The following is a 24039-nucleotide window of genomic DNA, read 5'->3' as shown; positions in this document are numbered from 1 at the left end:
AACCGAAACATCTATGAACAGCATATATACGGCTAGCACATGAACGAGCAAATATTGGATGAACGAGTCATACCCTCCGGTTGGCCAGGCCAACGCGGCGGCGGCGGCGGCCCAGGCCTTCTTCTTGGCGGCGGCGTAGTCAGCCATGGGGTTGATGCAGGGGAAGTAGTGGAAGCAGAGGCGGACGGAGAAGGATCGGGAACAGTCGCGTCGAGACGCTCCCCAAAAACCTTATTGTCATTCTCCCGGGCAGGATCTCGAACGACAGGGTTCCGGAGGCATCTGCTCTCCCGACCAACCGTGCACGCGGTCGTCGGGATGGGATCGCCGGAGGTAGCACAGTGAGAGGAACAGTAGATGACGGCTAGGGTTGTACAAGAGGGAGTGAGTGAACTGAGTTAGGGTTCACTCCACTGGCCAGCGCCTTCTTATATAGGCCATCTCGGACAGTGGCGCTTCCGTTAGCGACTCGTTAATTAATTAACAATTCTTGAGCGGCTCATTCCCGCGGCGCGCGCGTCAGACGAGACGAGACGAGGCGAGGCGAGGCGAGGCGGGCGGCGGAGGAGGAGGAGCGCGCGTGTACAGCTCATATTCCCAAGCTCCCAATAGCTAAACCTTATTTGGCCACTACAGGAGCAACTGTTAATGGTCATTATGGAGAAATCATTTACAAGTGGTAGAGCAGCCCTTATAAAGAGGTCTCACTCTTTTTACTGTAGCAGCAGCAGTATGGGACTAAACTTCCCACACTTCCCACCACTTGCCGTACACATGCATGGGCCTTAGAGATTAATTAGGGATTATTGTCTTATATGGGCCTAAGCCCATCCATAATCCATCACCATGTATCTTTTTGTGTTTCTTTTTTTTTTTGGTTCCTTTGTTTGTTTGATGTAATTCTATCGGTTAATTGCTTTGTTAATTCAAAAGCTGGGCTATCTTGAACATTCGTTCTATAAAAAGATTGTGTGGTAGATGAGCACGCGACGTCTTTTTTCTTGCCCCCTGTATGTGCGTGACGATTAACTGTTTCATAAAAATAAAAAATAAAAACTTTGCCATGGTTTACACGTTGGGACAGATCGCTTTGATACAGTCCATTACAGATACGAAGACGTGCAAGAGCAGGTCTCGGAGATTAAACGGGATACAAGTTACGTGCCTTATATTGATCCCGTGGAGCAGATTTTCCGAGGGGTTCAGATCGACCGCAGCGGATTGCATCGAGAGATCGACTTCGACGAACACTTCCTCACGATCAGAGATGCGCTCCGACGAGCTCCCCGTCGACTCCGCCGGAGTGGAGCTGCAGCTCTTTCACGGGCACAACGACGGCGACGGCAGCGCCAGGTTCGTGGACGAGGAAGCCTGGGCAGAGTCATCATCGGCGACGGCTCTGGATGTGGCGAAGCGGGCGGCGGTGGGAGTGGGCGCGCGGGTGCTCTTCTACCCGAAGCTGGCCTACAAGCTGGTGGCCGGCCGGTCGGCTCCGGGTAAAGCCTCGGAGGAGTCGTCGTCATCGTCATCGGCGACGACTCTAGACGCCGCGAAGCAAGCGGCGGTGGGCGTGGGCGCGCGGGCGCTCTTCTACCCGACGCTCGCCTACAGCCTGGCCCGGAACCGCCTCTCGCCGGCCGGCTTCAAGTGGTGGCACAAGATCACGGACACCCACATGCTCCTCGGCGCTGTCCCGTTCCCGAGCGACGTGCCGCGCCTCCGCGCCCTGGGCGTCACCGCCGTGGTCACGCTCACCGAGCCCTACGAGCGGCTCGTCGACGCGAAGCTGTACAAGGCCCACGGCATGGAGAACCTGGTGCTGCCCACCACGGACTACCTCTACGCGCCGTCGCAGAAGGACCTCCGCGACGCCACGGCGTTCATCCACGGCAAGGAGGGCGGCGGGCTGACCTACGTGCATTGCAAGGCCGGGCGCGCGCGCAGCGCCACGGTGGTGATGTGCTACCTGGTGCGGTACAAGGGGATGACGACGAAGCAGGCGTACGATCACGTGCGGTCGTGCCGGTCCAGGGTGTCGCTGGCTCCGGCGCAGTGGCAGGCGGTCCAGGACTTCGAGGACTTCTACCGGCGGCCGGCCGGTAGCTCGGAGTGAAGCCAACCGCTCCAACTCTGCGGCTGGATCATGCGAGCTCGACGCTAGGTTTTGTGTATATATATAGCTTCCACAGGTGCTGGACGTGAGTATCAATGTTCGAACACTGTTCCGTTATTCCTAAAGTAATGTACTAAACTACTCTGTTGTTTTATTTTATTTTTGCCAAGTGTACGATATTATTTCATGGCCGCTTTTGAATTTCCAAAAAAAATGGACGATCTAATTAATCTTTTGGAATTTTTCCTATGTTGATTGTTGATTTGCCAGATTGATTAATCCTACAGGAATAGTCCCCAAGAAGTTCATTATTGCACTACATTTAGAAAAAAAAATCCACTCAAACATCTTGCAGAAATTTTTTTCTTTTCCATTGTTTAATCAAACACGCTTTGGTACAAAACAAACTAGAGGCTAGCGTGCTCTGCCGCACTGTTCTTCACTCACGGGAAGGATAATTACATAATTGATTAACTCTTTCTTCCAAGTAAGTTATTGCGGTCGGTCGCATCGTTTTGGTTTTATCTATGTTAGCTTGAGTTTTAGTTATGCTATATATGGCGGTGTTTTTTTCTCATTTGTATATTGTGTTGGACTGTTGTTGGAGATGAATTTTGTTAAGCCTAGAAGAAACAGTATTTGTTTAGAGAAGAGTTAACTTGTTATGTGCATGTTGTAATGTTTTTCCACTTCGGTGTCAGCCCGTGTTGATTACGTGAGCCAGTTTTTTTTTTTTTGAGAAGAATTACGTTTTTTTGAGACATCGAGTGGAAGTGAGCCAGTTGGAAGCTCTATTCCATGGAAGTGCTCCTATAGCTCACATGGGCCGGCCAAAGAAAATCTCACTCGCTCAGCTCAGCTTGCTTGCTTAGATTTTTTTCGCGCCCGCTCAGAAAAAATGGCAATCAAATTTTTCATTAACTTTTTTATTAAATAAAAATATGTTCATGAATTATAAAAAAATTGGATTTAAAAAATGAATTAAAAAACTATGATTTTTAGAAATATTCAAAAAACGTGAAAAATATTCATAACAATGTTTGGAAAATTCAAGAAAATTTTGCAAATTTTAAAACAAATATTAGAATTAAAAATGTTTATGAACTTTAAAGATAGTCATAAATTTATAATAAATCTTGAATTATAAAAATATCTCTGTATTTTAAAAAATCGTTCTTTAAAATGTTCATTTATTTCAACAAAATAGCCATAGATTAAATAATTAAAGATAAAAGAAAGAAAAACAAGCACAAAAAGAAAAAATAGGAAAAACACAAAAGGAAAGTATAATTAAAACCAATAGAAAAACATAGAAAAGAAACAAAAACAAAAACAAAAACCAAGTAATATCTTCTCAAAACCGGGAAAATTAGCCGGTCCATTACGGCTTGGCGCGTGTTACTCTCAACCGCGACACAAACCTTTACGAACGGGGCCCATAACAACCCAACAGCTCCCGGCGGGCTAGAAGGCTTCTAATATAGGGAGCTTAGTATCTTAGATGATCACACTATTGTGATTTTGGATTTTGCAATCCTATGAATCAAAGAGGCCCTCTAGTTGCAGCTATACATCACGCTATTTAGGACTTTCTTAAGAAGAGGAAAAGAAGATATGTTTGGGACCTTAGGTACACAGTGCCGGCCCGTTGGTCAAGGAGTCCATTGGGCCAAGTTTGAGTTGCATGCAATTAACACATCACCATCTAAAGGAAAAAAGTTACTAAACAATCTAAAGGAAAAAAAAACACTGCGCCGCTTCAGTGCTGGCTCCAGTGAGAGGTTGCGTCCGCTTTGGGCCGGCATGAATGCAACGTTGGCACTCTGGAGCGGCGCTGACCGGCATGAATTCGGCAACCGCTTCACGCGGAAGAGGGCGCGGGAGAGGTTTTGGGGTGGGTCCAAGGTGTCTGACGTGTACATGGCAGTGGTCTGGATGCCCGCAAAAGCATCTGGACCGCTCCACGGACCGATGGGGTACCTTGTTGGATGGCAAACTACATTTGGACTGCTTAGTCCAGACGGTTGCGGATGGTTTGAGGGTTCATGTTGGAGATGCCCTAAACCCACATTGCGAAAAAATGCCATATATGAGAAGCATGCCATCATCCAAAGCATGCATGTATAATTCCCTAGCCGAATACAGTAACCCACGTCTGCATAAACTTCAGTTTTAGGATGTACCAAAAGGCCCCCTAAATAACGACCAACATACTCCTATAGGGCCAGGCTCTATGCGCCCTTCCCTCCTTTGTGCCATGCACATAGAAGCAACAGCAGCAAACTCATAAACAAAGTGTTTACTCGGTGACAGCTAAACCTGCTTAAGATGTTGGCCGCCACAATCTGTTGCTTAGTAAGTACTCCCTCCGTCCAAAGACAGCCAGCATACAACATTTGTTATTCATGGCGTTACAGTACTCGAGTATCCAAAACGAGAATGCAGGTTATTTACCCACATGGCCACCAACACATAATCTTGTTCAAATCATGGATCCATGCAAATTCAAACTGACCAATGTCAAAGTCTACACGCATTGTCTGTCTTCGAAATGCTGTGGCCCAGCATTGTAAGTATATCAGATTTACAGATATGAAAGTCTGTACCGCACTCACGTTATCAGCCAGAATAACTATCAAGAGGAAACATGTTCTAGGTGACCAAATACAAGATGGTAGAAAAAACACACACACGAAATTGCAAGAGACAGTGCTCCGTATGTTCCTTTTCATGTTCACCGGCCCAGAAGTGCGACACGGTCCTTCTGGATGACCTGGGCTAGGTTGAGGTCAAAGAGCTCACACCGGATTGGCATCTCCATCTCGTAGAACGGGTTCTTCAAAACAAACTCGGTGTACAGCTCATATATCGTTTTCAGCAGGATTTCCATATTTTGAGCGCCTGTTTCGCATACAACGAAAAATTTCGTCCCTGGAGCATGCCAAGCAACCAGCCAGGTCAATAACTAGACATAGACAATGCCAAGGCATAAAATGACACAGTTAACAGTTAAAGAAACCAATCCACAGTTTATGGGCATAGTTAGGCCATGCTGATTTCAAACAAGATTCATACCATTTACTACTATCAACACAAGCTGACAAAAGAGAGAAAAACTGAAGGGCGTCACCATACTTCCAATTTTAGAATATCTACTTTCTCATGTTGATCATCATTTTTAATACTATACCACTTTCCAAAGTCTTGAATCACTACCTAGATCAAATTCTAACCAAATAAAATTAACAAAATATAACAGGATAAATTAGCTCTGGGTATAGGCCCCACATTCACTTTTGCATTCAAATAAATTGGTAATCCCTCCGATCCATATTAATTGTCACTGCTTTAGTACAACTTTATACTAAAGCAGCGACAATTAATATGGATCGGAGGGAGTAACATAACCCAACAGCCAACACTTCCATTTTTTTGGCAGAAAATATAAACTACCACACTTATATACAAGTACTTCACTCGTGCATGTCCTAGTCCTACAGAACAAAGTGCCATGTGCTGCGGTTACTGAGGATACAAAGACCAGGAATAGGGCACTCGGCCTCACCTATCTGCCAGCAAGGCCTAATCCTTATCATGCAACGGATGGCATAGAGTGTAAAATTATTTCTGGTTATTTAAGTGCTTCATCATATGGGGTATGCTGCCCCTTCGGCAGGGATGGTGCTTAGCCCCTAAGAAACTAATTCCCACCAGAAGGAAATTTATTGAAGGGGTGCCCACGCCAATGGCAAACAGTCACACAACAGAGTTCAGTGGGCAAAGCTACTAGCGTCATTATTATGATTGAAGCATCAAAATAACAGTACATAAGTGATATATTGATGTGTACCAAGGAAGGAAGTTTTATACTTATGTGTCAAACTCTTTTCGTGACCTAGCAGCTAAAGTAGCTAGCAGGTGGGAAGCACAAGGAGGCCCAGCAGTAGCTTCTGCTGAAGGAACGTACAGCAAATTTCACATATATATATCCCCCAAAAAAACAAATATCACATATACCCACCAGGATCAAGTCCAGAGCAGATGCAATTATATTGATCAGTTGAGTTCTTCTACTGCTTATAGTTTTGTGGGTTAGACATCTACTCTAGCATGACATGAATAGAAATAAACTTTAAGTCATTGACAAATCAGATGATATGAGCTGAGTTATGTTAGTACATAACATTTAATGAACATCATTCACCAACGAAATGGTTATGGCCTACAAGTCCAAGGAATGACAGGTTTTGCTTCTCCTAGATGGCAAATAAAAGAGCAACATAAAGTTACCGAACTCAATGACATCACTTAAGTTAATATGCACGTATTGTGCTCAAAACACAACTTCTGCAGATAATGAAGAGGACACATGTGTTGTTAATCATTTGTATTTTCATGAGAATATTTCCAAACATTTAGCGAAGGTCAGAGACAAATTTCTTTAAGTTTAAGGGACCGTTTGTGAACTAGTAAGTGAAAGTAAAACCACAGCTTGTACCGCTTAACTTGCCAAGATCCACTACTAAAACATTATTCACTACAACCCAAAAAGTACAGAAACCCACTAGTATAAGCTTGTAGTGAGGATTTATCATTATCAAGCACGTATGAACACAACTTAAGGGAAGTGAAGACCTGTGAGAGACTGGAAGCAATGGAGGTCGAAGTTGTGGGCTTGTAAGAGGTCAATGCCAGTGCAGCCTGTGGTAGGGGACAGCTGCTGGGAGATTGCGTGCATCGAGTGCCAGAGACTCGCGAGGCGCAAACTGTCGTTGGTGTCCATTCTCCCTGCTGAGCCATAGTCCTGGGGAGATGCGCATGTTGTTCAGACTCTATCTCTAGCTCTCTACAGAGTAGAAGAGGAAGAGAAGTACAAAGAAGATACCTTGTAGTATATAAGGCCACCAGACTTGTTGATGATGAAAAGGCTGTAGATCGCAACTGTCCCCATGGCCACAGCAGAAGGCTGAGCAGAATTAACAGCTAAATTCCTGTATCAGATGTAGATAGAAAGATATACATCAGATAATCAACGACAAATGAAAGTTCGGTACGTGTAGAAATAATATACGACTAACCAAGGAACTGGCCACCTAACTTGTTTGGAACTGAAATTGTTCATACAGATAGCTTTAACTTGGATATCATAGCGATACAAGAGCTACAAATTAAGAAATGCTAATTCTACTGCCTTATGCACAACCTACCTATACCATTGCTGATATCCGGTGAAATGCATAATCCGTTGTTCAAGTTGATGCCATATATTTAATTTGGTCATGCACAATTAAGGAGTGGAACGTCGATCTGATCCAAACTACTATGTATAAACTAATTAAGGCTGTGTTTAGTTGAGCTGTGGATTGTAAAAAAACTGCTGTGAGCTGTGAGCTGAGGGCAAGCTGCTTTGAACTTCCAGGTGCGGAAAAGTTGGAAGCTGTTTGATTGAGACAACTATGAAATTGTAGATTTGGCTGTGAATTGTCTTTAATGCCTCTGGGGCCTGAGTGAATATGTTTATATGCAAATTGACCATAAAGCAGTGATCTGTACATTGGTCCATTTTAGCAGGTACAGTAGATGTTAACAACATAACAATATCAGGAAGAAATAGATTTATCTTACAAGCCTGTACGCTTCCACATCTGTAATGGCCATGTACGCTGTCACCAATGTCAATTATTTTCATACAAACATTTTCCCAAACACATTCCAAGCCAACTCCATTACACAATATAATCTCACAATATGCGGTACACAGGAAGTAACCATCATATTTTCCATACACAACATGCACCGCAAACATATGTAATCATACAAGAAGATCACTGCCTGCAGTGTCTTTTAGAGGGCATACACTGCAATTAGGACAACATAGAGGCGGCGCGGCCTGCAGCGAGCCAGCAGATCCGGCCGATGCAGGGAGAGGGGGGAGGAAGAAGGGAGGAGGGAGTACCTGGGCCGGCAGAGGGGCGCTGCTCCGGGAGGCGGCGGCGCGGGCTGGAGGTTCGCCGGAGGGCCGGCTGCGGCGGAGAACCCTGGCTCCTTCGGTCGTGCGGGACGACCCCTCCTCTATTCGTACCATACCCAAAATCAAGTTAATAATGAAGGATTTAGGGGAGGGGGAGATGGGAGGAGGATGAGGGGAAGAGGGGCAGGAGCAGTCCCTGCTCTCCCATGCGCGCCGGCGGACGAGAGCTAGAGAGGGATGGGAACAGGGGGGCGACGATGAGCTGTACCTTTGCAGCGGCGAGGAGGCACGATGGCGACGCGGGCGGCGGCGAGATCCAAAGGCGTCGGAGACGACTGAGGAGAGCGGCGCCTTAAGTTTTTTTTTCTTCTTCTCTTTGAGCGAATATCGGCGACTCAAGCCGGTGTACAGGCCTACAAGGGGAGCGACGCCCGAATGATTTCGTAATAGACGGCCCATTAACTCGTATTTAGTTAATTCTAGTCCTGCTTAATAAAAATCGGAAGGCTGTATCGTCCACCTCGTCATTCGTCGAACATTCCCCTGCCCTCTCGTCTTTTATCGACCTTTATGTTTTCTTTGACAAGATAACAAGTTCTTATCAAATAGTGAATGATTGCCAAATAAAATCCTAAAATTCATTAAGGTAGGTAAAACACCGGCATGATTTGATAAATAATTATCTAGACAAACTGGAATCATAGACTAACATACTAACAAATTTACACGTGTTGCAAAGCACGGGCAATTATCTAGTTTGTTAAAAAACAAAAATCAACCAAATGATAAAAACAAAAATTACACATAAAAAATATAAATATTCACGTACATGCATGTACACATTCATATATATGAATATAATGTCCATCTCATATTTTTAAAAATCTTTATACAAATAAAACTTCCAGAAATGTTCATTCTCAATTTTGAGAACAGGGTGACACTCTGTTGGCTAGGCTCGCAAGGAGCAAGCTAGCCCACTCTCGCTCACGGCCTAGTGGCGCATGGTGCTTAAAGACTTCTTCTATAAAAATATGTCTCTAAAGGCGTCCTGAATGGTCTTGTTTTTTTAATGTATTTGAAAAACAAATTGAGAATGGTTGTTCCCATATGTTAGAAAATATGCTCATGTGATTTTGAAAAAGTCTTCACGTATTTTCTCACCTAGGAAAGGAAAGCAAAACAAGCAAAAAAAATAGTGGAAAAATAAAAACCGAGAAAAAAGAAAAAGAACAAGGAAATTTTTTTGTGTAGGCTGCTAGTTATCTGACTGCTTATGTCCATCAATCACCGGAGAAGAATGCCCTAGATGAGAATCATATCATGATCCAAACTCAAGCATGTATTCGACATTCCCCAAAAATCTGTAATTATAAGACCAACAGAACAACCCACATCTACAGATTTAGGTTTCAGGACATGCCAAAAGAATACCTAAATGCATTTCTGGACAGACTCTATGCCCACTCTGCATATATCACTTCCCTTCTCTCCTTTGTGCCATGCACATTACATCAACAACAAATAAAAAATGAAGCGAACTCATGAACACATGTTTACATCAAATGTTGTGGTGACGGTGAAACCTGCTTAGGATGCCCATCACCGGTAACTATGATAAGAATCTCGTACTTATACGACCGCTGGAGATCTGCGACTGCATGGGTCCGGATATCAGTCTTGATCCACTGCAAACTCTTATCACGTAAACCCGCTTTCTCAAGTTTCCTAATTCTTCTTCTACTGCAGTAAAACTGTTAATTCCTCTTCCACTGGAACAAAACTGTTAATTCTTCTTCCACTGCAACGTAACTGTTGGCCCACTCGTCGAATTCCTCTGACTCTTCTACTTCTTGCACCTGTCAAAGGAGGTGATTCTAAGTTAACTAAATTACCACACTAGCAAAGAGCAATGGCAAATATTCGGTAGCTAAATGGGAATAGAGTGGATATGGATTATTTCTCAACTTTCAAAGTAGACTAGTGCCTGATTTATTTCCATAACAAATTCTCCAACAACAAAGAAATGCATAAGTAATTAATGTGTACATGCTGACAGGATTGTGCAAAAAAAATTGCAGGTTATTATTTCATAAGACAGTAATGGAATAGTAATTTAGCACTACCGAGACCCCTTTGACTTCTTGGTATTTGCTCAAGCATTGTGACAAATGGTCTGAGAGAATAGTGACAAGCATATGTTGCAGAAAGTAAAATGATTTTCACCACAGACACCCCTTTGACTTCTTACTAATTGCTCAAGCATTGTGCGAAATGATAACATGCGAGATAGTAATGACAGGCATATGTTGCAGAAAGTAAAAAAGATCTTCAGAAGCATCATGTAATATTAATACCTTGTGGAAGAAGATCCAGAGCTTTTTTTGCTTTTCTTTCGAGGATGATGTTCATTCTCACCATCCTCTTGATCACTCTTTTCATCACTCGTATCAACAGCTTCATCCTTTTTATGCTCTGCCCTGGTCAAGCTTGCCAATCTTCTGGGAAGAAAAACATTGTAGTAATACTTCGCCAAATCCTTTGTTTCCTTCTGTCCGAGCTCCTTCAAGGCAATCTCCATGAATTTCTGATGTTTATTCTGAGGAATCAACTTGTCAACTTTTTCAAGTTTCCTTTTGAAAACTGTGGTCCATTGCTCTCCAACTTGCTCACCCATTGCATCTAGCCCACAGTTTTTGAAAGCTTCCTCACCCAACTGATCCTTGATCCAGCTCCTTGCCTTCTTTACGTGAACTCGTACACAGTCCTCAGATCCAGGACAAGAACACTTACACTTGTCTACCAATCTTTTCCTCTTCTTCTCTGACTTGTTAGTTGCTGAGATATCCATGTTTAGTGGATAGACAACTGTGCCCAGTTTTGGTAAGGTTGCAGCTTTGTAATCATCAGTATATTCCACAGATGGAGCATCTTTCCACTCAGGGACAGAAGCTTGATGCTCGACAGGGTCTGTTCTAACACGTTTCAGCGGATAATTCGATAAGTAGCTGATCTTACAATTTACCCTCTCCGAACTCCTACTTTCCTGGCAACATGGAGAAGTGAATTAGACAGACTCGAGCAACAGTGTTGCTCAGTATATGTTCAGATCAAAGAAAATTGGTTTTATAACTCAAGAAACATTTAATAAATAGAAAAGCATATTGCAAAACAAGCGATAGCAGTGCCAGATATTCTTGAGTGGCATTTGATTATCTTTTAATCCCGCTCCAAGTAATTTCATGCGGCAAATTTTGTTGGAATTATTCTAACTTATTAGAAGGGTGGCATAGTGCCAAGTCAGCAGGACTAGGATATTTAGACAATGCGCTGCACAATCAGCATCTATCGGCATAAAGACATGATTTAGCATGATTAAATCATAATAATCTAATCTTGGATAACCCTAGGACGACAAGTCCCATCTATTTTTCAAGCATGTTAAGTGCACAACCATAAATAAGCTCTTAGGACTAACACCTGAAAGGAGGATATGATGTGACATATTAATCTTTAAATGCAGCAACATCCATTGGCAGGGCTACACTACATGATCTTTCAACTGGATTGCTAATGTCAGAATTAATGAATGTGCATATTTCTGACCTGCCAAATTTGAACTACCATGGGCATTCAAGAACCACGATCTACTCTGATGTGAACAGAACATTTGATTGAGATAGAATCAAGTTTAGAAGGCCATAATATACTTTGATCAAAATGAGTTGGTGTCATGGGTAGTACATGCGCACCAAACAGACAACTGAGACATGCCCCCCCGGTCAAAGTTGCTTAGCACCGTTTATCTAAAATGCATCGATAGTTAAAAGATAACAGGCCACAAAAGCAAATCACCCCTATATAGCTCGCCTCAGTGAGCAGCTAGATCCAAAAATTCAAACCTGCATTTCTTACAGAATCAAAAGCATATGCCCGTGTGGGATCAGCTCGAATGACCCAACGGATTCCACTGACATCGTTCCATCTTTTACACAGATGTGTTACCACTCCTGCCAGTTTTTTCGCTTAAGCGCCAAATAATATACAGTCACCCATATTCACGCGTCAAAAATCTACAGACAGCTGGCCCAACTCCCGCGTGAAAACACAGCATAAGAATATGATGACGCCACCCTGTCAAAAACACGCACCCCGACTAAGATAATCTGAAACAAAAGTACGGCATAAACACAGCCTGCCAAATTTATCCAGTGAACCAAACATCGATCCCAGTAGATATCCTACGGCAACGCACAGGTTTGTAGGTACCAACCGATGCAGCATATCTACTATGATAATTTGATATACATATGTGTTTTTTGTACATTCATCATCACAATAACATCTGGAATTTAGACACAAAGATAAATAGCAGAGAAAATATAGCAAATGGTGAAGCACATTTTTTTTTAAATGCAGCAGAGATTAAAAGGGGTGACATCAATTCAACATTTCATCTCATCAAAGCACACTAGTTACCAGTCTAGTAGCACAAATCTGAGCTAATAACTAATATTAATAGAATAGAATAAGATTCCATCCTGAAAGTAGTAACTCCATGTCCAGCTTAGTCATAAAGGCACCATGAACTTCGCCCCTAAGTGGCATCAGAGTATCAGACAGACCAAGCTCTGGGGAGACTGGCAATAAATGAATGAAGAGACACGCCAATTCCTACCTAATTCTTGGACCATGGCGACTAGTAACGGGGTGCCGTAACTAGTACAGAGAATCCTAACACGCAAGAGATGAGTGACCATCGCATCGCACAGGCAAATCCTAGCAGCCGTAAATTCGCGTGCAATCGTTGGCGCAAGACCCACTCTAATCACCACGAACTGCAATAGATGTAAGATCACCGGCGGCGACGAGAGCCGAGAAGCGGCATCGTCGACGGCGAGCCCCGTGCAAGCCCGCTCCAATCACACCCCAGTGCACCAAGGACACGGACGCGGCGAACCAAAAAACCCATTCCGCACGGACGAATTCGCACCGCCGCTTGGCGAGAGGGCTCACCTGCGGGTACGGGTAGCCGTCGTCGTCGACGCGGGCGTAGCGCGCGCGGCGCGCCGCGAGGAGCACCTCCCGCATCCGCCCCACGTCGCCGAGGCCGCGTCCGCGGCCCCGCCCCGCCATGGCCGCCCACAACGCCCCCGCGGCCGCGCGCCGCGCCGTCCGCACCGCGCCGACCGCGGCCTCCCGCGCCGCGACCGAGCCCCGGGTCGCGCGGGTCGGCAGCGAGCGCGGCGCCCCGTCGTCGCTGTCGCCGCGCCTGCGCTTCCTCGACGCCGACGGCGGGGTCCGCGGCGGGGGCGAGATCCCGCCGCCGACGGAGCCGGTGTACGGGAGGTCGGATCCGGCCATCGGGGGCGCGGCGCTCCGCCGGCGAGGTGTTTGCGGGAATGCCCCCGCGGCGTGGGCTGGGGTTTTTGGTGCCTGGGGTTGGGTTGGTACCGCAGTGCAGCCGCTCTGCTCTCAAGGGTTTGTTCCGTTGGGGCACGTGAGTAAGGCAACCCCCTCTCTTTCTCTTTCAAGATGGGAAACTTGGCATGCCACTTTAGAGTTTAGAATGTATGCTTGTCAAAAATTAGACCTAAAGAGTAAAGTAACTATGATGGCCTTCATTCAAAAGAAAAAGACAAATGATCTAAATGAATGTTAAAAGTTTTGGTGCAGCCTTTAATCACTGTTTGACCCGAAAAATCTTGTTTATGGTTTGAGTGTGCTAAATGAATGACGACTGACCGGCCGAGTTTGCGTCGGTCGCCTTGTCACGCGACGGAAATAAACCAATCCAAAGCCGACACGTGCTCTTGCCGGTACAACCTTGTCTCTTTCCTTTCTCTCCTTCGTCTTCTATCTCTCGCGCAGTGCGTCTTTTTCTCATCTTACAAGGGAGAGCTCCTCCACTGTCGCGGCTCGCGTTCAACCTTCTCCCTATCATGGCTAGCGGAGCCATTGCTAAGTGGCCGACCCAAAATTGTGCTAGGCAGTCGAAGTTTGGTTCGTTCGAGCCCGCCCGATCAGATAGCTGTTAGGTGGTCGGCCCAAATTTGTGTCGGCGGGCCGGCACCTTGCCTCGCCCTTTGAGTATTTATGTGTGTTTTCTTTTAGCAACTAAATACACGTGTGTTACTACTTGTTACTCAATCCGTCCGAGTTTATTGTATCCCCTTGTATTTTCAATCAAATTTTGGCCATCTATATGACTAGAAAAATATAGAGTATATGCTATAAAAAGTATAATGTTGGATTTGTATTTGAGAAGGTCTCCCATGGTATGTTTGTTTTGAATGTACTTTATATGTACTCCCATGGAGTATTAGTTAGATTTATGGTCACACTTTGGCCCAAAAATAAGAGGGGGCTAATACACCCGGACATAGGGTGTGCATGAAGTGTGAGGGGTTGCATTACTTGTAGTGGCAGCGGGCTATATGCTATTTCTTCCGAATTTATAAAGTATGGCATCAATTCAAATCAAGTGGATATAAAAAAGAGACAATGTGGCTCAATATGCAAAAGTTGCTGCATTACTTTCATATGACAGCCCCCTTTGAATGGCACCGAAAGCTCGACTTGTTGCCACTTCAACTTTCATGTCTGACAGTTCCAAATGTCTAATTAGTTACGTTGTTGATCAGTTGTTGAGGGGATAAAATAGGACATCGATAAAGTCCGAACGTTCGGTCTGGGGTAGCGCCACCCCGTACTAATCATATCGTTCTCCAGGAATGTGCAGGGGGGGGGGGGGGGCGATGAACGATTTCGTTCGCGATGGAAATCATCCCAGCGCGAACACCCATCGATAAAACTAGTCCGTAATGAAAAGCCCACAAAGCCTAAAAAGGCCCAGATTTAAGAACGATTAGTAAAAGGCCATGATCGCATCTTTTTGTTGTGTTTTTTATGCATATCAGCTTCACTTTCGAATAAAAAGGATTTTGGTTGAAGAACAAAGGATTGAAAAATTATAAAATTACATGTTCTTTGAACAAAAAAGATGGCAAGTTTATAAATTGCACGCGGGGGGGGGGGGGGGGGGGGAGGCATGACAAAAGTTGTTTTCCGAAAAATCATGCTACCATTTAGAAAAGTAGAACTTCCCATCTAAACATGACATATTTATAAACTACAAAAATCGGCTAACTAATGAAAATGCCATGGTGTAAAAAAAAAATAAAAGTATCATGTTTTGCTTATTTGTCCGGGTGAAAACTAAATTGCCATGATTATTAAAATAAATTTGCCATGCTATGAAAAATAGAGTTACCATGTCTTTGAAAAAAAAATTGCCATGGTATATGATATAAATTTGCCATGGTGCATGAAAGAAATTAAGTTGCCATGGATTTGAAAGTACTAGCAATGCAAAATTGGCATGGTATATGAAATTAAAAACGATCTCTAATATCATGGCAACTGTAGGAAAAAAATTATGTCATGGCGATTTTCCAGAATTGCCTTTGCAAAATTTTATGTTTCAAAAAATTGTCATGGCAATGTCATGCAAAAAAGTAGAATGAACAGTACAAAAGAAAAGAACAATTTTGCCATGGCAGAAGGATATTAAAAATGCCATCGTATTTTAATTAAAATTGCCATGCTGGAGGAGACATGTCGCCAAAGTGGTGGTGCGGCCGCGTTGCTGGGGGCGGCGCCCCCTCTTGCTTGAGCCCGCCACCGCCCCCCTCGGGGAGGCGCATCCCGGGGTGTGAGGGGGACACGTTACCAGCCCGCCGCGGATGGGCTCGTCCTCGCGGGCGGATGGCCTCTCCCATCCATGTAGACAAAAGGGGTGCGACTGAAATTAGGGAAGAAGAGGAGAGAACTTGGGGAGTGGGGTAGATGCGGTGCGCAGCACCAGCAACTGAAAAAACTCCCGCGAGACTTCACCCTTGTCCCAAACGAGTCCTCGTGATGACGTGGCAACGTGAGCTCGCCAAGATTCGTGCAATGGCTACGAAGGCGTTCGGGCGGAGAAGCGAGATTTCTGAGTTCAGTAGTTATCAATTCGGGTAAAATATTGAACATATTATCATGACCTAAATGTGTATATTTACTCATATAGTCATATTAAAAATATGTCATGATGGTTGATCTCTTGCTCCACACCTAGTATGGGGCTTTAAATTTTCTGGGAGGGGAGTTGAGATGGTGCTCATGTTTTCTCACAAAGTCAGACAAAATTATCCGCAAACGTCACTAATGTGTGTCATATTCTAAAATTGATATGGTCGTATTAATGTGTGACCTCGTATTGACGTGGTTCGACATGTTGGTTAGTCTAATTTTGTTCGAACTGTAATATATCAACACACGAGTATTAGCACCTAGCTAATACAATAATACCACAAATGCAAGGAGTCAACTAAAATGGTTGGACGATGAAAGAAGACAAATATAAACTTCAAAATTTCTTTAGAATACAGATTTATGGTTGTAATTTCTTATAATATAATATATATTTGGTCAAAATTACTATCTAGAATAAACCAAAAGGGAGATACATAGTAACATGCATCGAATATAGCATATGGAAATTCGAAATATTTATGAGTTTTGGTTAATGAAATGTTTACTTGCATTCTTTTGTGTAAAAGCTTTTATGATATATGTCATGAAAATGTAGTAGCATATGTATATAATTTTCTTGAAAATGTTACCGGCATATTTTTAATTTTTGTAGACTCAAATTTTCATAAACCATTATCAAAGTTTGCTTGTAATTTTTCTTTCATTGACATTGTTTAGATATGTACGGCAGGCTATTCTTGTGTCGAGCACTTATTAATGGGCACCGACAACCTACACGGATACTCGAAAGAGCAACTATCCTCTCATTGAGAAATAAAAATACAACAATGTTGATGAAAACAAAACAGCGGCCCTGCCCCGCCTTGACTGCCCACATCGCACCTGCAACCACACGTAGCACCAACCACGGCCGAGCTCCGGGGTCGCGCGGCTCGGCAGCGATGACGACACCCCGTTGTCATCGCGATGCGCTTTGTGGATGACGGTAACAGGGTCCACGGCGGGGCCCAGATGCCACCGGCAGACGGGAGATCAAAACCAGGCATCGGGGCACTCCACCAGTGAGGTGTTTTGCGAGAAAGCCTGCTCCCAGGCGTTGGGGTTTTTTGTGCCCGGGTGGCACTCTTCTGCCTTTGCTCTCTCTCTCTCTCTATCTCTGTGTGTGTGTCTCTGTGTGTGTGTGTGTGTGTGTGTGTGTGTGTGTGTGAGAGAGAGAGAGAGATCACCAGTGGGAGGGGAAAACAATGACGACTAACCATCTCTTGACAACAAACAAACAAACAAACAAAGAGAGCTATGAGATAATCTTGAAGCTGGAAAGATTGTTTTCAGAAATAAGAAAGGATTATAAGATTGTTCTCCAAAAGCGAGGCCTTTGGGAATGATAGGACGTGCACGCGGCGTTGTGGGGGCACGTTAGAAAGGCGGTCCCCCTTGTGTTGCTTTTCAAGATGGAAAACTTGGCATTGTTACTTTGAGCGTTTAGGTGTCCTCTGGTTTACAAGAATTATGTAGAAAAAGTTGCTTTGGAGCCCTTTGATTTGTAAGAACGGATTTCTATTCCTATGTAGGATAGGAAGCAATCTTTCTTTCTTCACATTTCAAAGAAAAAAAATTAGCCTAGACTCAGTGAAAAAAGTTCTATCATATGCATGAAATGACATATATGGTATCTCACTTCCTATGATTTCCTATTCCTTTGATATTCATATTCTATGAACCAAATGAGACCTTATGTTTGCCAAAGAAAATAGATCTAAAGACTAAAGTGGACCTTCTCATCACATCACTTTGTTTTAGTTGCCATGTCTCACTTTATGATTTACTATCTCTGTTCCAAAATATAGTTTGTATTATATTATTTGAAGTCGAACCCTGTAACTTTGATCATACAGTGAACCCTGTAACATTTTTTTAACTCGGACACGTTTAGTACAGCCACTTTCCACCCTTATTAATACGTGGAATGTGCATATCACGTAGGAACTAAGTGATCCAGAATTTATGAGACTCAAAACAGTAACTTGTGTATTTTCTTGAAAAGTTTTTCTTAAAAGTTAGCATACCAGTATGTCATTTTGCCTTTTGTAAGAATTTGATCAATGTAGATGCTCTAGTACACAAAAGGTAGATGCTCTAGTACACAAAAGACATGATCAGAATCAGTGGTAGAGCTCGATAGAGATTGTTGAGGGGGTAAAGCAGAGTTGAGGGGGGCAAAAGGACAAATTCTGCTTAAACTTTGACAATCTTTTAAGAAATTAGCTTAACAGTTAACGGTATTTCACATAATTTCTCGAGGGTAGGAGGCTATGCCCCCTTGGCCCTAGTGAAGCTCCGCCACTGATCAGAATGCTAGCATGAATTCCCAGCCAAGCATAGCGCAACGTTGCCGCTATAGCCATGTAGCCATGGGATTGTTCTCCAATGCATTGGAGAGCCTACCACTAACATTTATTATGCTCAAATTTGCTCTTTCTCAAGTATCCTTGTAGAAATGCCTTTGCGTGTTCTTTACATCCGGTTAAAGGGTTTTGATCGTCTATGAGACATTCTTTGGGCGCTTTTACCCCTCTCTGCATATGTCACTTACATGTAGGGCCCCGTAATAAAAAGAAAAGGATTAAAATCTTTCCCAACCCCCTCTCCCTCTCTCACTTACATGTGGGTCCAGGTCAAAGCTTGCCGAGTCAACAAGGGCATGCCAAAGGGGCCCATATGTCCATTCATAGCTGGATTTGTGTTTTTGGTTCATGAGTCAGTCGTGTTTTAAACTTTGGATGTGTGGATTGTTTGTATTGCACATATATTCCCGCAAACAAAAAAAATCTTGCATCTGTATCGTCATTTGTCTTGGGATCTTTCTGTGAGTTTTTTTCTTTTACGGTATAAGAGTCTGTATCGTCATTTGTTTTGGGATCTTTTTTTACTGGTACTTCCTCCATTCCTAAATATAAGTCTTTTTAGAGATTCTACTATGGACTATATACGGAGCAAAATGAGTGAATCTACACTAAAATATGTCTATATACATCCATATGTACTAATTCATAGTGGAATCTTTAAAAAGACTTATACTTTGGAACGGAGGGAGTAAGAGACGAAGCAGCGCTGGCCCTACAACCGAATTGATCCCACTTGCGCTTGTGGCAAGCCCACGTTGAAGAGCCACGCCGACCTCTCGCGGGACGCACGGCCAGGGCCAGTGCACACTGCACCCCACCCGCCGGTGGCTGGCACCGGCACGCACACGCGTGGTGAGGATAAGCCGCCTGTGGCCACCATCCCCTCCCGATCGTCTCCCTGCCTCCCACGCATATATGGCCACCCGCCGGCCTCCCGATCGCCACCCTCACCAAGTTCAACAGTCCCACCATACATACATTTCGCCGCCAAGAATATCCAAGGGATCCAACCAAGAGAGCTAGTAGTTAACAATGGCGTCTGTGGGGTTCGGCAGCAGCGTGGCGGCCGTGGCGCCGGCGGGGAGGACGAGCCTTCGCCCGCAGCGGACGCGGCTGGCGGTGCCGGCGGCCACGAGGGGCACGCCGGCTCCGGCCAAGAAGGAGAAGAGCATCCTGGACTTCATCGTCAGCGCCATCGTCAAGGACGAGCAGGAGTTCATCGAGACCAACCCGCTGCTCAACAAGGTGGACGGCCCGGCGCCCTCCGCCGGTGGCACCGCCTCCAGGAAGGCCGGCGGCACCACCTCCGGCAAGAAGCCCGCGGCCGGCAGCGAGGGCGGCGGCGGGTTCAACCTCGGCGGCCTCTTCGCCAAGAAAGGCTAGGCTGAACCAGCCCGCCTAATACGTAGGCGCGCGCTTGGGTGCGTGCTTCCATCTCATAGCTCGATTTATTGCTGTAACTCCATGAAAAACATCGCAGAGATTTGCATATATGTATATGCGGTGTGACTACTCAAATGATTCTTGCTGTGATGCCTTATAGATTTGTATTCTTCTTCACACAACTTCTGGAGTAATTTCTCTCATGTTGTGATGTACCCATGTTAAGCTTGCTTTGCTAAGATCCCAATACCGACAACCTTTATATCTCTGGGACTGCTGATTTTAAACATAAGTATATATATATATATATCTAGATCATAGCCAAAGATTGGTTGGCTGTGATATTCCAATTTATTTACAACGATTAACAAAACTGAAAATATCAGAGAGAGAAACAGAGGAAGCTCTTGGGTCACAGCAACAGCAAATTCCCGGTGTTGAAATGGCCAGATCTTTTCCACTCCTTTATTTTGTATGGTTGTCCTGCTCAACTTCTTGAGCAGAGATCAACAATTGGATAGAGTTTGTGGCAAGTCCTGCAAACTGCCTTCTGCATGCTTGCTTGACACAGTTACGAAACAAATCTGGGAAAGAATAAACAGAATGTTTCACGAAATCCCGATCGACTCGTCAAGTTCAAACGGACTCTGATCGTATATCTGTACAGTTGATAGGAGGCCTTGCCGTGCGAATCTTTTCGTGTTACAGTCACGCCGGGAGAATGAACATTAGGACTTGGACATCTTTGCCTTTGCGAAGAATATCCCAGCAAAAAGGCCTGCAGATGTTAAGATCGAGTAGAAACATATATCAATCAGAGATACTCTTGGGGTAGCGAGGTAACATGCAACATAACTCAACACTTGATGAAAGAAAATACTCACCGAAAACTATGCTGAACAAATTTTCCACGCTAACAGGGACGTTGAATAGCAAGACACCAGCGACCGAAATGGGTATCTTGTTTAGTGAGCCAACAAGGCTGAGAAAAGGAGAAAATGATTATCAACATGTGAATAGAACTTTGATGGTGTTACAGTTAGTGTGATACTTTTTTCATGCAAACATTTCTGTGGGCACATTGAAGAAGGAATTGAGTTAGTAGTAGTCATCTCACCTGTAAGTTGTTGGGCCAGTCTCCTGTAAAAACCACACGGATGAGAAGCTGATCGCTAGTCCTAACAATCCACTGGCGGTCGCAAAAAACCAGAACATGGGCTCTCTGATAACTTCGCTGCAGATGGCATGAGAAAACACGCATAAGTGCAACTGAAAAAAACGCACAACAATGAATTCTACCTTTGAAAGCACTAAAATGAGTGAATGCAAAGTCAGAGCTGCGGACGTCTTTCGGAAAAATAAAAATATTACGGGACACAGTACTGGAGCACCCTTTCATTTTTTCCATTTCATCTGACTTCATGCTAGAGTTGGTTAGAGAGATAGCTTCTTTTGTGAGCAAACTCAAAACGTCCAAGGCAAGTTAAGATTTCAAAGTGGAACAGAGCAAAATGAGTTTTTAATATGTACAGATACATGGCTTGCATAAATGGAAAAGTTAGTGCATGATAACTACTGCTGGGCAAGTTAGTAATGTAAACTATACTCTAAAATACTCAGTCTCTGTTTCGGAAACAAAATAAATACCCAGTCCTGAATAAATAAGAGTTGCTGCACATCATAGTAAGTTCATATTGCTTTTATGTATGGCTGAGATAGGGAGTAAGATTAAGTTGTTACGTTTGGTACACGTATTCCCACTCGTTGAAGACAATAATCAAAATGACCGCGAAAGGGATCGAGAGCGCATTGTTAAGTAGCACCATAGAAACTTCATTGAGAGAACCCGATTTAGTTGATTGTTTGGCTGTGTCCATCAGGCGTCTCAGTGTAAGCTGGTATGAGAAACCATATGTCAGCGATCAGTCAAGGTTAAACACTAAAGGGGCGTCTTTATGCGTCCGTGCGCGTGTGCATAACACTGTGAGGACAACATGAACTAACCGAATAGGCTGCTGTCAGAAAGCAATTCAAAATCTGCCACGTGTAACCGACTAGATGGAAAGAAAGATCTGTCATGCCGCCACTTACAGCTGATATAATCTGCAGGAGAAACGGAGAGAAAGTGCACTGAGGTCAGCAATCATGTTGGTCTGTTGTTACACTGTTAAAACAGCTTGGCGGTGAAGTTCATTAGCTAATGCTAACAAATACTAGGACGTACCATCATACATAAGGCAGCCCAAACCTGTTTGTTCTGACACTTCCTGAAAACATATATCTCCCCTATAGCCGTTAAAATGTTTGTCATGTTCTTTAATATTGTCACCATGGCAACATTTATGTACTTCAAACTGAGACGTGATAGAAACAAAAGGGGAAAAAAGAAGGTTAGGTCATCATCAATATTCCAAGAAAATCATAGAAACCACTTGAGGCTATGGATTGCACTTTTAAATACCTGTACATTCCAGTTACTAGCATTCCAACAAAAATGAGATTAACTGGAATCCAGACTTTGATCAACTTCCATGTCAGTTCTTCCGTTGAAATTACGCTGAAGAACTCGAGTGCCACAAGAATGACCACGGATATAAGATTCTGAACCAAAGTAGTCATGATCAGCTCAACGATGAATTGATAATAACTTGTCAATGCAAGCACCACATCTCATATACAGTATTGAGCTATGAAGTTACTACTTCAGAATGGTTCAACTAAGAGACAGTACTAAACAGACTGATTACCTGGTACAACATGAGTGAGATTCCAGCATTGAAGTTGTAGCTGGAGAGAACCACCTTGTTGAGCAATATCATGCTGCAAGAGGCTATGCAGTAGGATATCCCAGAGAGCAGAGGCCCGGTCTTGTTCCCCAGCCTGCTCTGCTGCTGCTGAATCAAGGTGTCGAAAACATCCGAAGTCTTCCTCGACAGCCTGCGAAACAAATGCGCAGAAGCAATCGGTCAGTCGGTCGGTCTCTCCACCCATCCATCCCTGAAGCCGGCATCCATGAAGAAATTTGACAGAGTGACAGGCACTAGCGCAGAAGCAATCTGCATTACTTGTTGGAGGCGGCCTTGCGGGCGACGCTGGCGGCGACGTTGATGATGGAGTTGTTCTTCTGCTTGAGGAAGCCGTGGATGATCTTGTACACGGAGGCGTCGCCGTCCTTGACGGCCACGGCGGCGACGCTCCGGTTGGGGGACATGGCCTCCTCGATGTCATCGCCGTACACGACGAGGGAGCCCGTGGGGCTGTGGTCCAGTGACATGGAAACCGGGCCCGGAAGCGAACCTCGGCGGCCGGGAAAGAAATGCAGGGCGGAGGTGCTTCCAAGGGGGAGGAGGAGGCGGTGGGGGGAGGCGAAGGGGGGTGGGAGATGCTAAAATGGGGGAGGGGGAGATGCCTTTCGACGCCATGAAGGGGCTTGGAGGGGACGCAAAGGGGGGCGGCAGGAGGTGGAAGAAGGTGGTTGGCGCCTTCGGTGGTGAGTGGAGAGTGGGTCAACGCGGGCGCGGCCTCGGGGGGCGGGGAAGCCGGCGTGCGGCGGAAGGGACTGAGGTCGCGGGCCGGCGGGGGAGCCGAGGTGGAGGAAGGGAGACGACGCGTGCGGCGGTGCCCATGTTCGCCGCGTGGAGCGGAGTGGAGGGAGGAAGACGAGTGTTGGAGTCAAACTCAAGCCATCGCCGAAAAGAAAGGTTTGACATTGTTGGCGCACAATGATGAACGGCCTTCCTACGCTATGTTGACCTTGGATTTAAAAAGCTCCCCGCCCATGGATTCAGATCCATTCTACGTTGTGGTTCAAAATTTGAATGTTCCTATGGCCCCCTCCAAAATTTCCCTGATTTGGATTTTATAACTTTCTACCCACAAATAGTCCGATCCCTTGCTAGCGTCCTAAATAACTTCGGCGGTTTGAGGACCAATTTTCAGAGGACGCTTGTTGCCCCCACCCGATGCCATGACCTAAACCTCTACGAGATCATGCAGAGCTTACCGGCAGCCAGGACAACCTTTCCTATCCGATTTTCGAGCTCCCTCTTGCGCTCAAGCGGTTGAAGAGAACTCGTTTCCAAAATAAGATTGTGGGACAGCTCCTCCCTTGACGGGGAGAGCCCTACACT

General features: G+C 44.7%; 5 protein-coding genes across 6 annotated transcripts; 2 read left to right on the top strand and 3 right to left on the bottom strand.

The window, feature by feature from the left end:
- Positions 1 to 1267: 1267 nt before the first annotated feature.
- On the top strand, positions 1268 to 2113 carry LOC109747516 (phosphatidylglycerophosphate phosphatase PTPMT2-like). Its single transcript, XM_020306562.1, has one exon. It carries the CDS (start codon positions 1268 to 1270, stop codon positions 2111 to 2113), a length of 846 nt encoding a protein of 281 aa, XP_020162151.1.
- A 2478-nt stretch (positions 2114 to 4591) lies between these two features.
- LOC109747518 (uncharacterized) lies at positions 4592 to 8517 on the bottom strand. The gene is made up of 5 exons (XM_020306563.4): positions 8353 to 8517; positions 8070 to 8185; positions 6999 to 7104; positions 6749 to 6917; positions 4592 to 5044 (listed from the first exon to the last, which is right to left on the bottom strand). The coding sequence occupies exons 3-5, from the start codon at positions 7062 to 7064 to the stop codon at positions 4848 to 4850; spliced, it is 432 nt and encodes a 143-aa protein (XP_020162152.1). The 5' UTR covers positions 7065 to 7104; positions 8070 to 8185; positions 8353 to 8517; the 3' UTR covers positions 4592 to 4847.
- An 891-nt stretch (positions 8518 to 9408) lies between these two features.
- LOC109747515 (uncharacterized) lies at positions 9409 to 13572 on the bottom strand. Its single transcript, XM_020306561.4, has 3 exons — positions 13101 to 13572; positions 10442 to 11130; positions 9409 to 9943 (listed from the first exon to the last, which is right to left on the bottom strand). Exons 1-3 carry the CDS (start codon positions 13446 to 13448, stop codon positions 9931 to 9933), a joined length of 1050 nt encoding a protein of 349 aa, XP_020162150.1. The 5' UTR covers positions 13449 to 13572; the 3' UTR covers positions 9409 to 9930.
- A 5986-nt stretch (positions 13573 to 19558) lies between these two features.
- LOC109747514 (uncharacterized) lies at positions 19559 to 20091 on the top strand. Its single transcript, XM_020306559.4, has one exon. It carries the CDS (start codon positions 19559 to 19561, stop codon positions 19907 to 19909), a length of 351 nt encoding a protein of 116 aa, XP_020162148.1. The 3' UTR covers positions 19910 to 20091.
- Positions 20092 to 20189: 98 nt separating this feature from the next.
- On the bottom strand, positions 20190 to 23247 carry LOC109747513 (GDP-mannose transporter GONST1). 2 transcript variants are annotated; one of them, XM_020306558.4, is made up of 9 exons: positions 22975 to 23247; positions 22657 to 22846; positions 22371 to 22510; positions 22134 to 22263; positions 21914 to 22012; positions 21650 to 21804; positions 21027 to 21143; positions 20794 to 20891; positions 20190 to 20687 (listed from the first exon to the last, which is right to left on the bottom strand). In XM_020306558.4, the coding sequence occupies exons 1-9, from the start codon at positions 23181 to 23183 to the stop codon at positions 20638 to 20640; spliced, it is 1188 nt and encodes a 395-aa protein (XP_020162147.1). In that variant the 5' UTR covers positions 23184 to 23247; the 3' UTR covers positions 20190 to 20637. The 2 variants fall into 2 exon arrangements, with proteins under 2 accessions (XP_020162147.1, XP_040247083.1); XM_040391149.3 differs by lacking the exon at positions 21650 to 21804.
- Between the last annotated feature and the right edge of the window lie 792 nt (positions 23248 to 24039).

This window comes from Aegilops tauschii, chromosome 5, assembly GCF_002575655.3.
Source record: "Aegilops tauschii subsp. strangulata cultivar AL8/78 chromosome 5, Aet v6.0, whole genome shotgun sequence".
NCBI classification, from domain to species: domain Eukaryota; kingdom Viridiplantae; phylum Streptophyta; class Magnoliopsida; order Poales; family Poaceae; genus Aegilops; species Aegilops tauschii.
The sequence above is the reverse complement of the archived record's forward strand: the minus strand, read 5'-3'. Positions and strand labels throughout refer to the sequence as shown.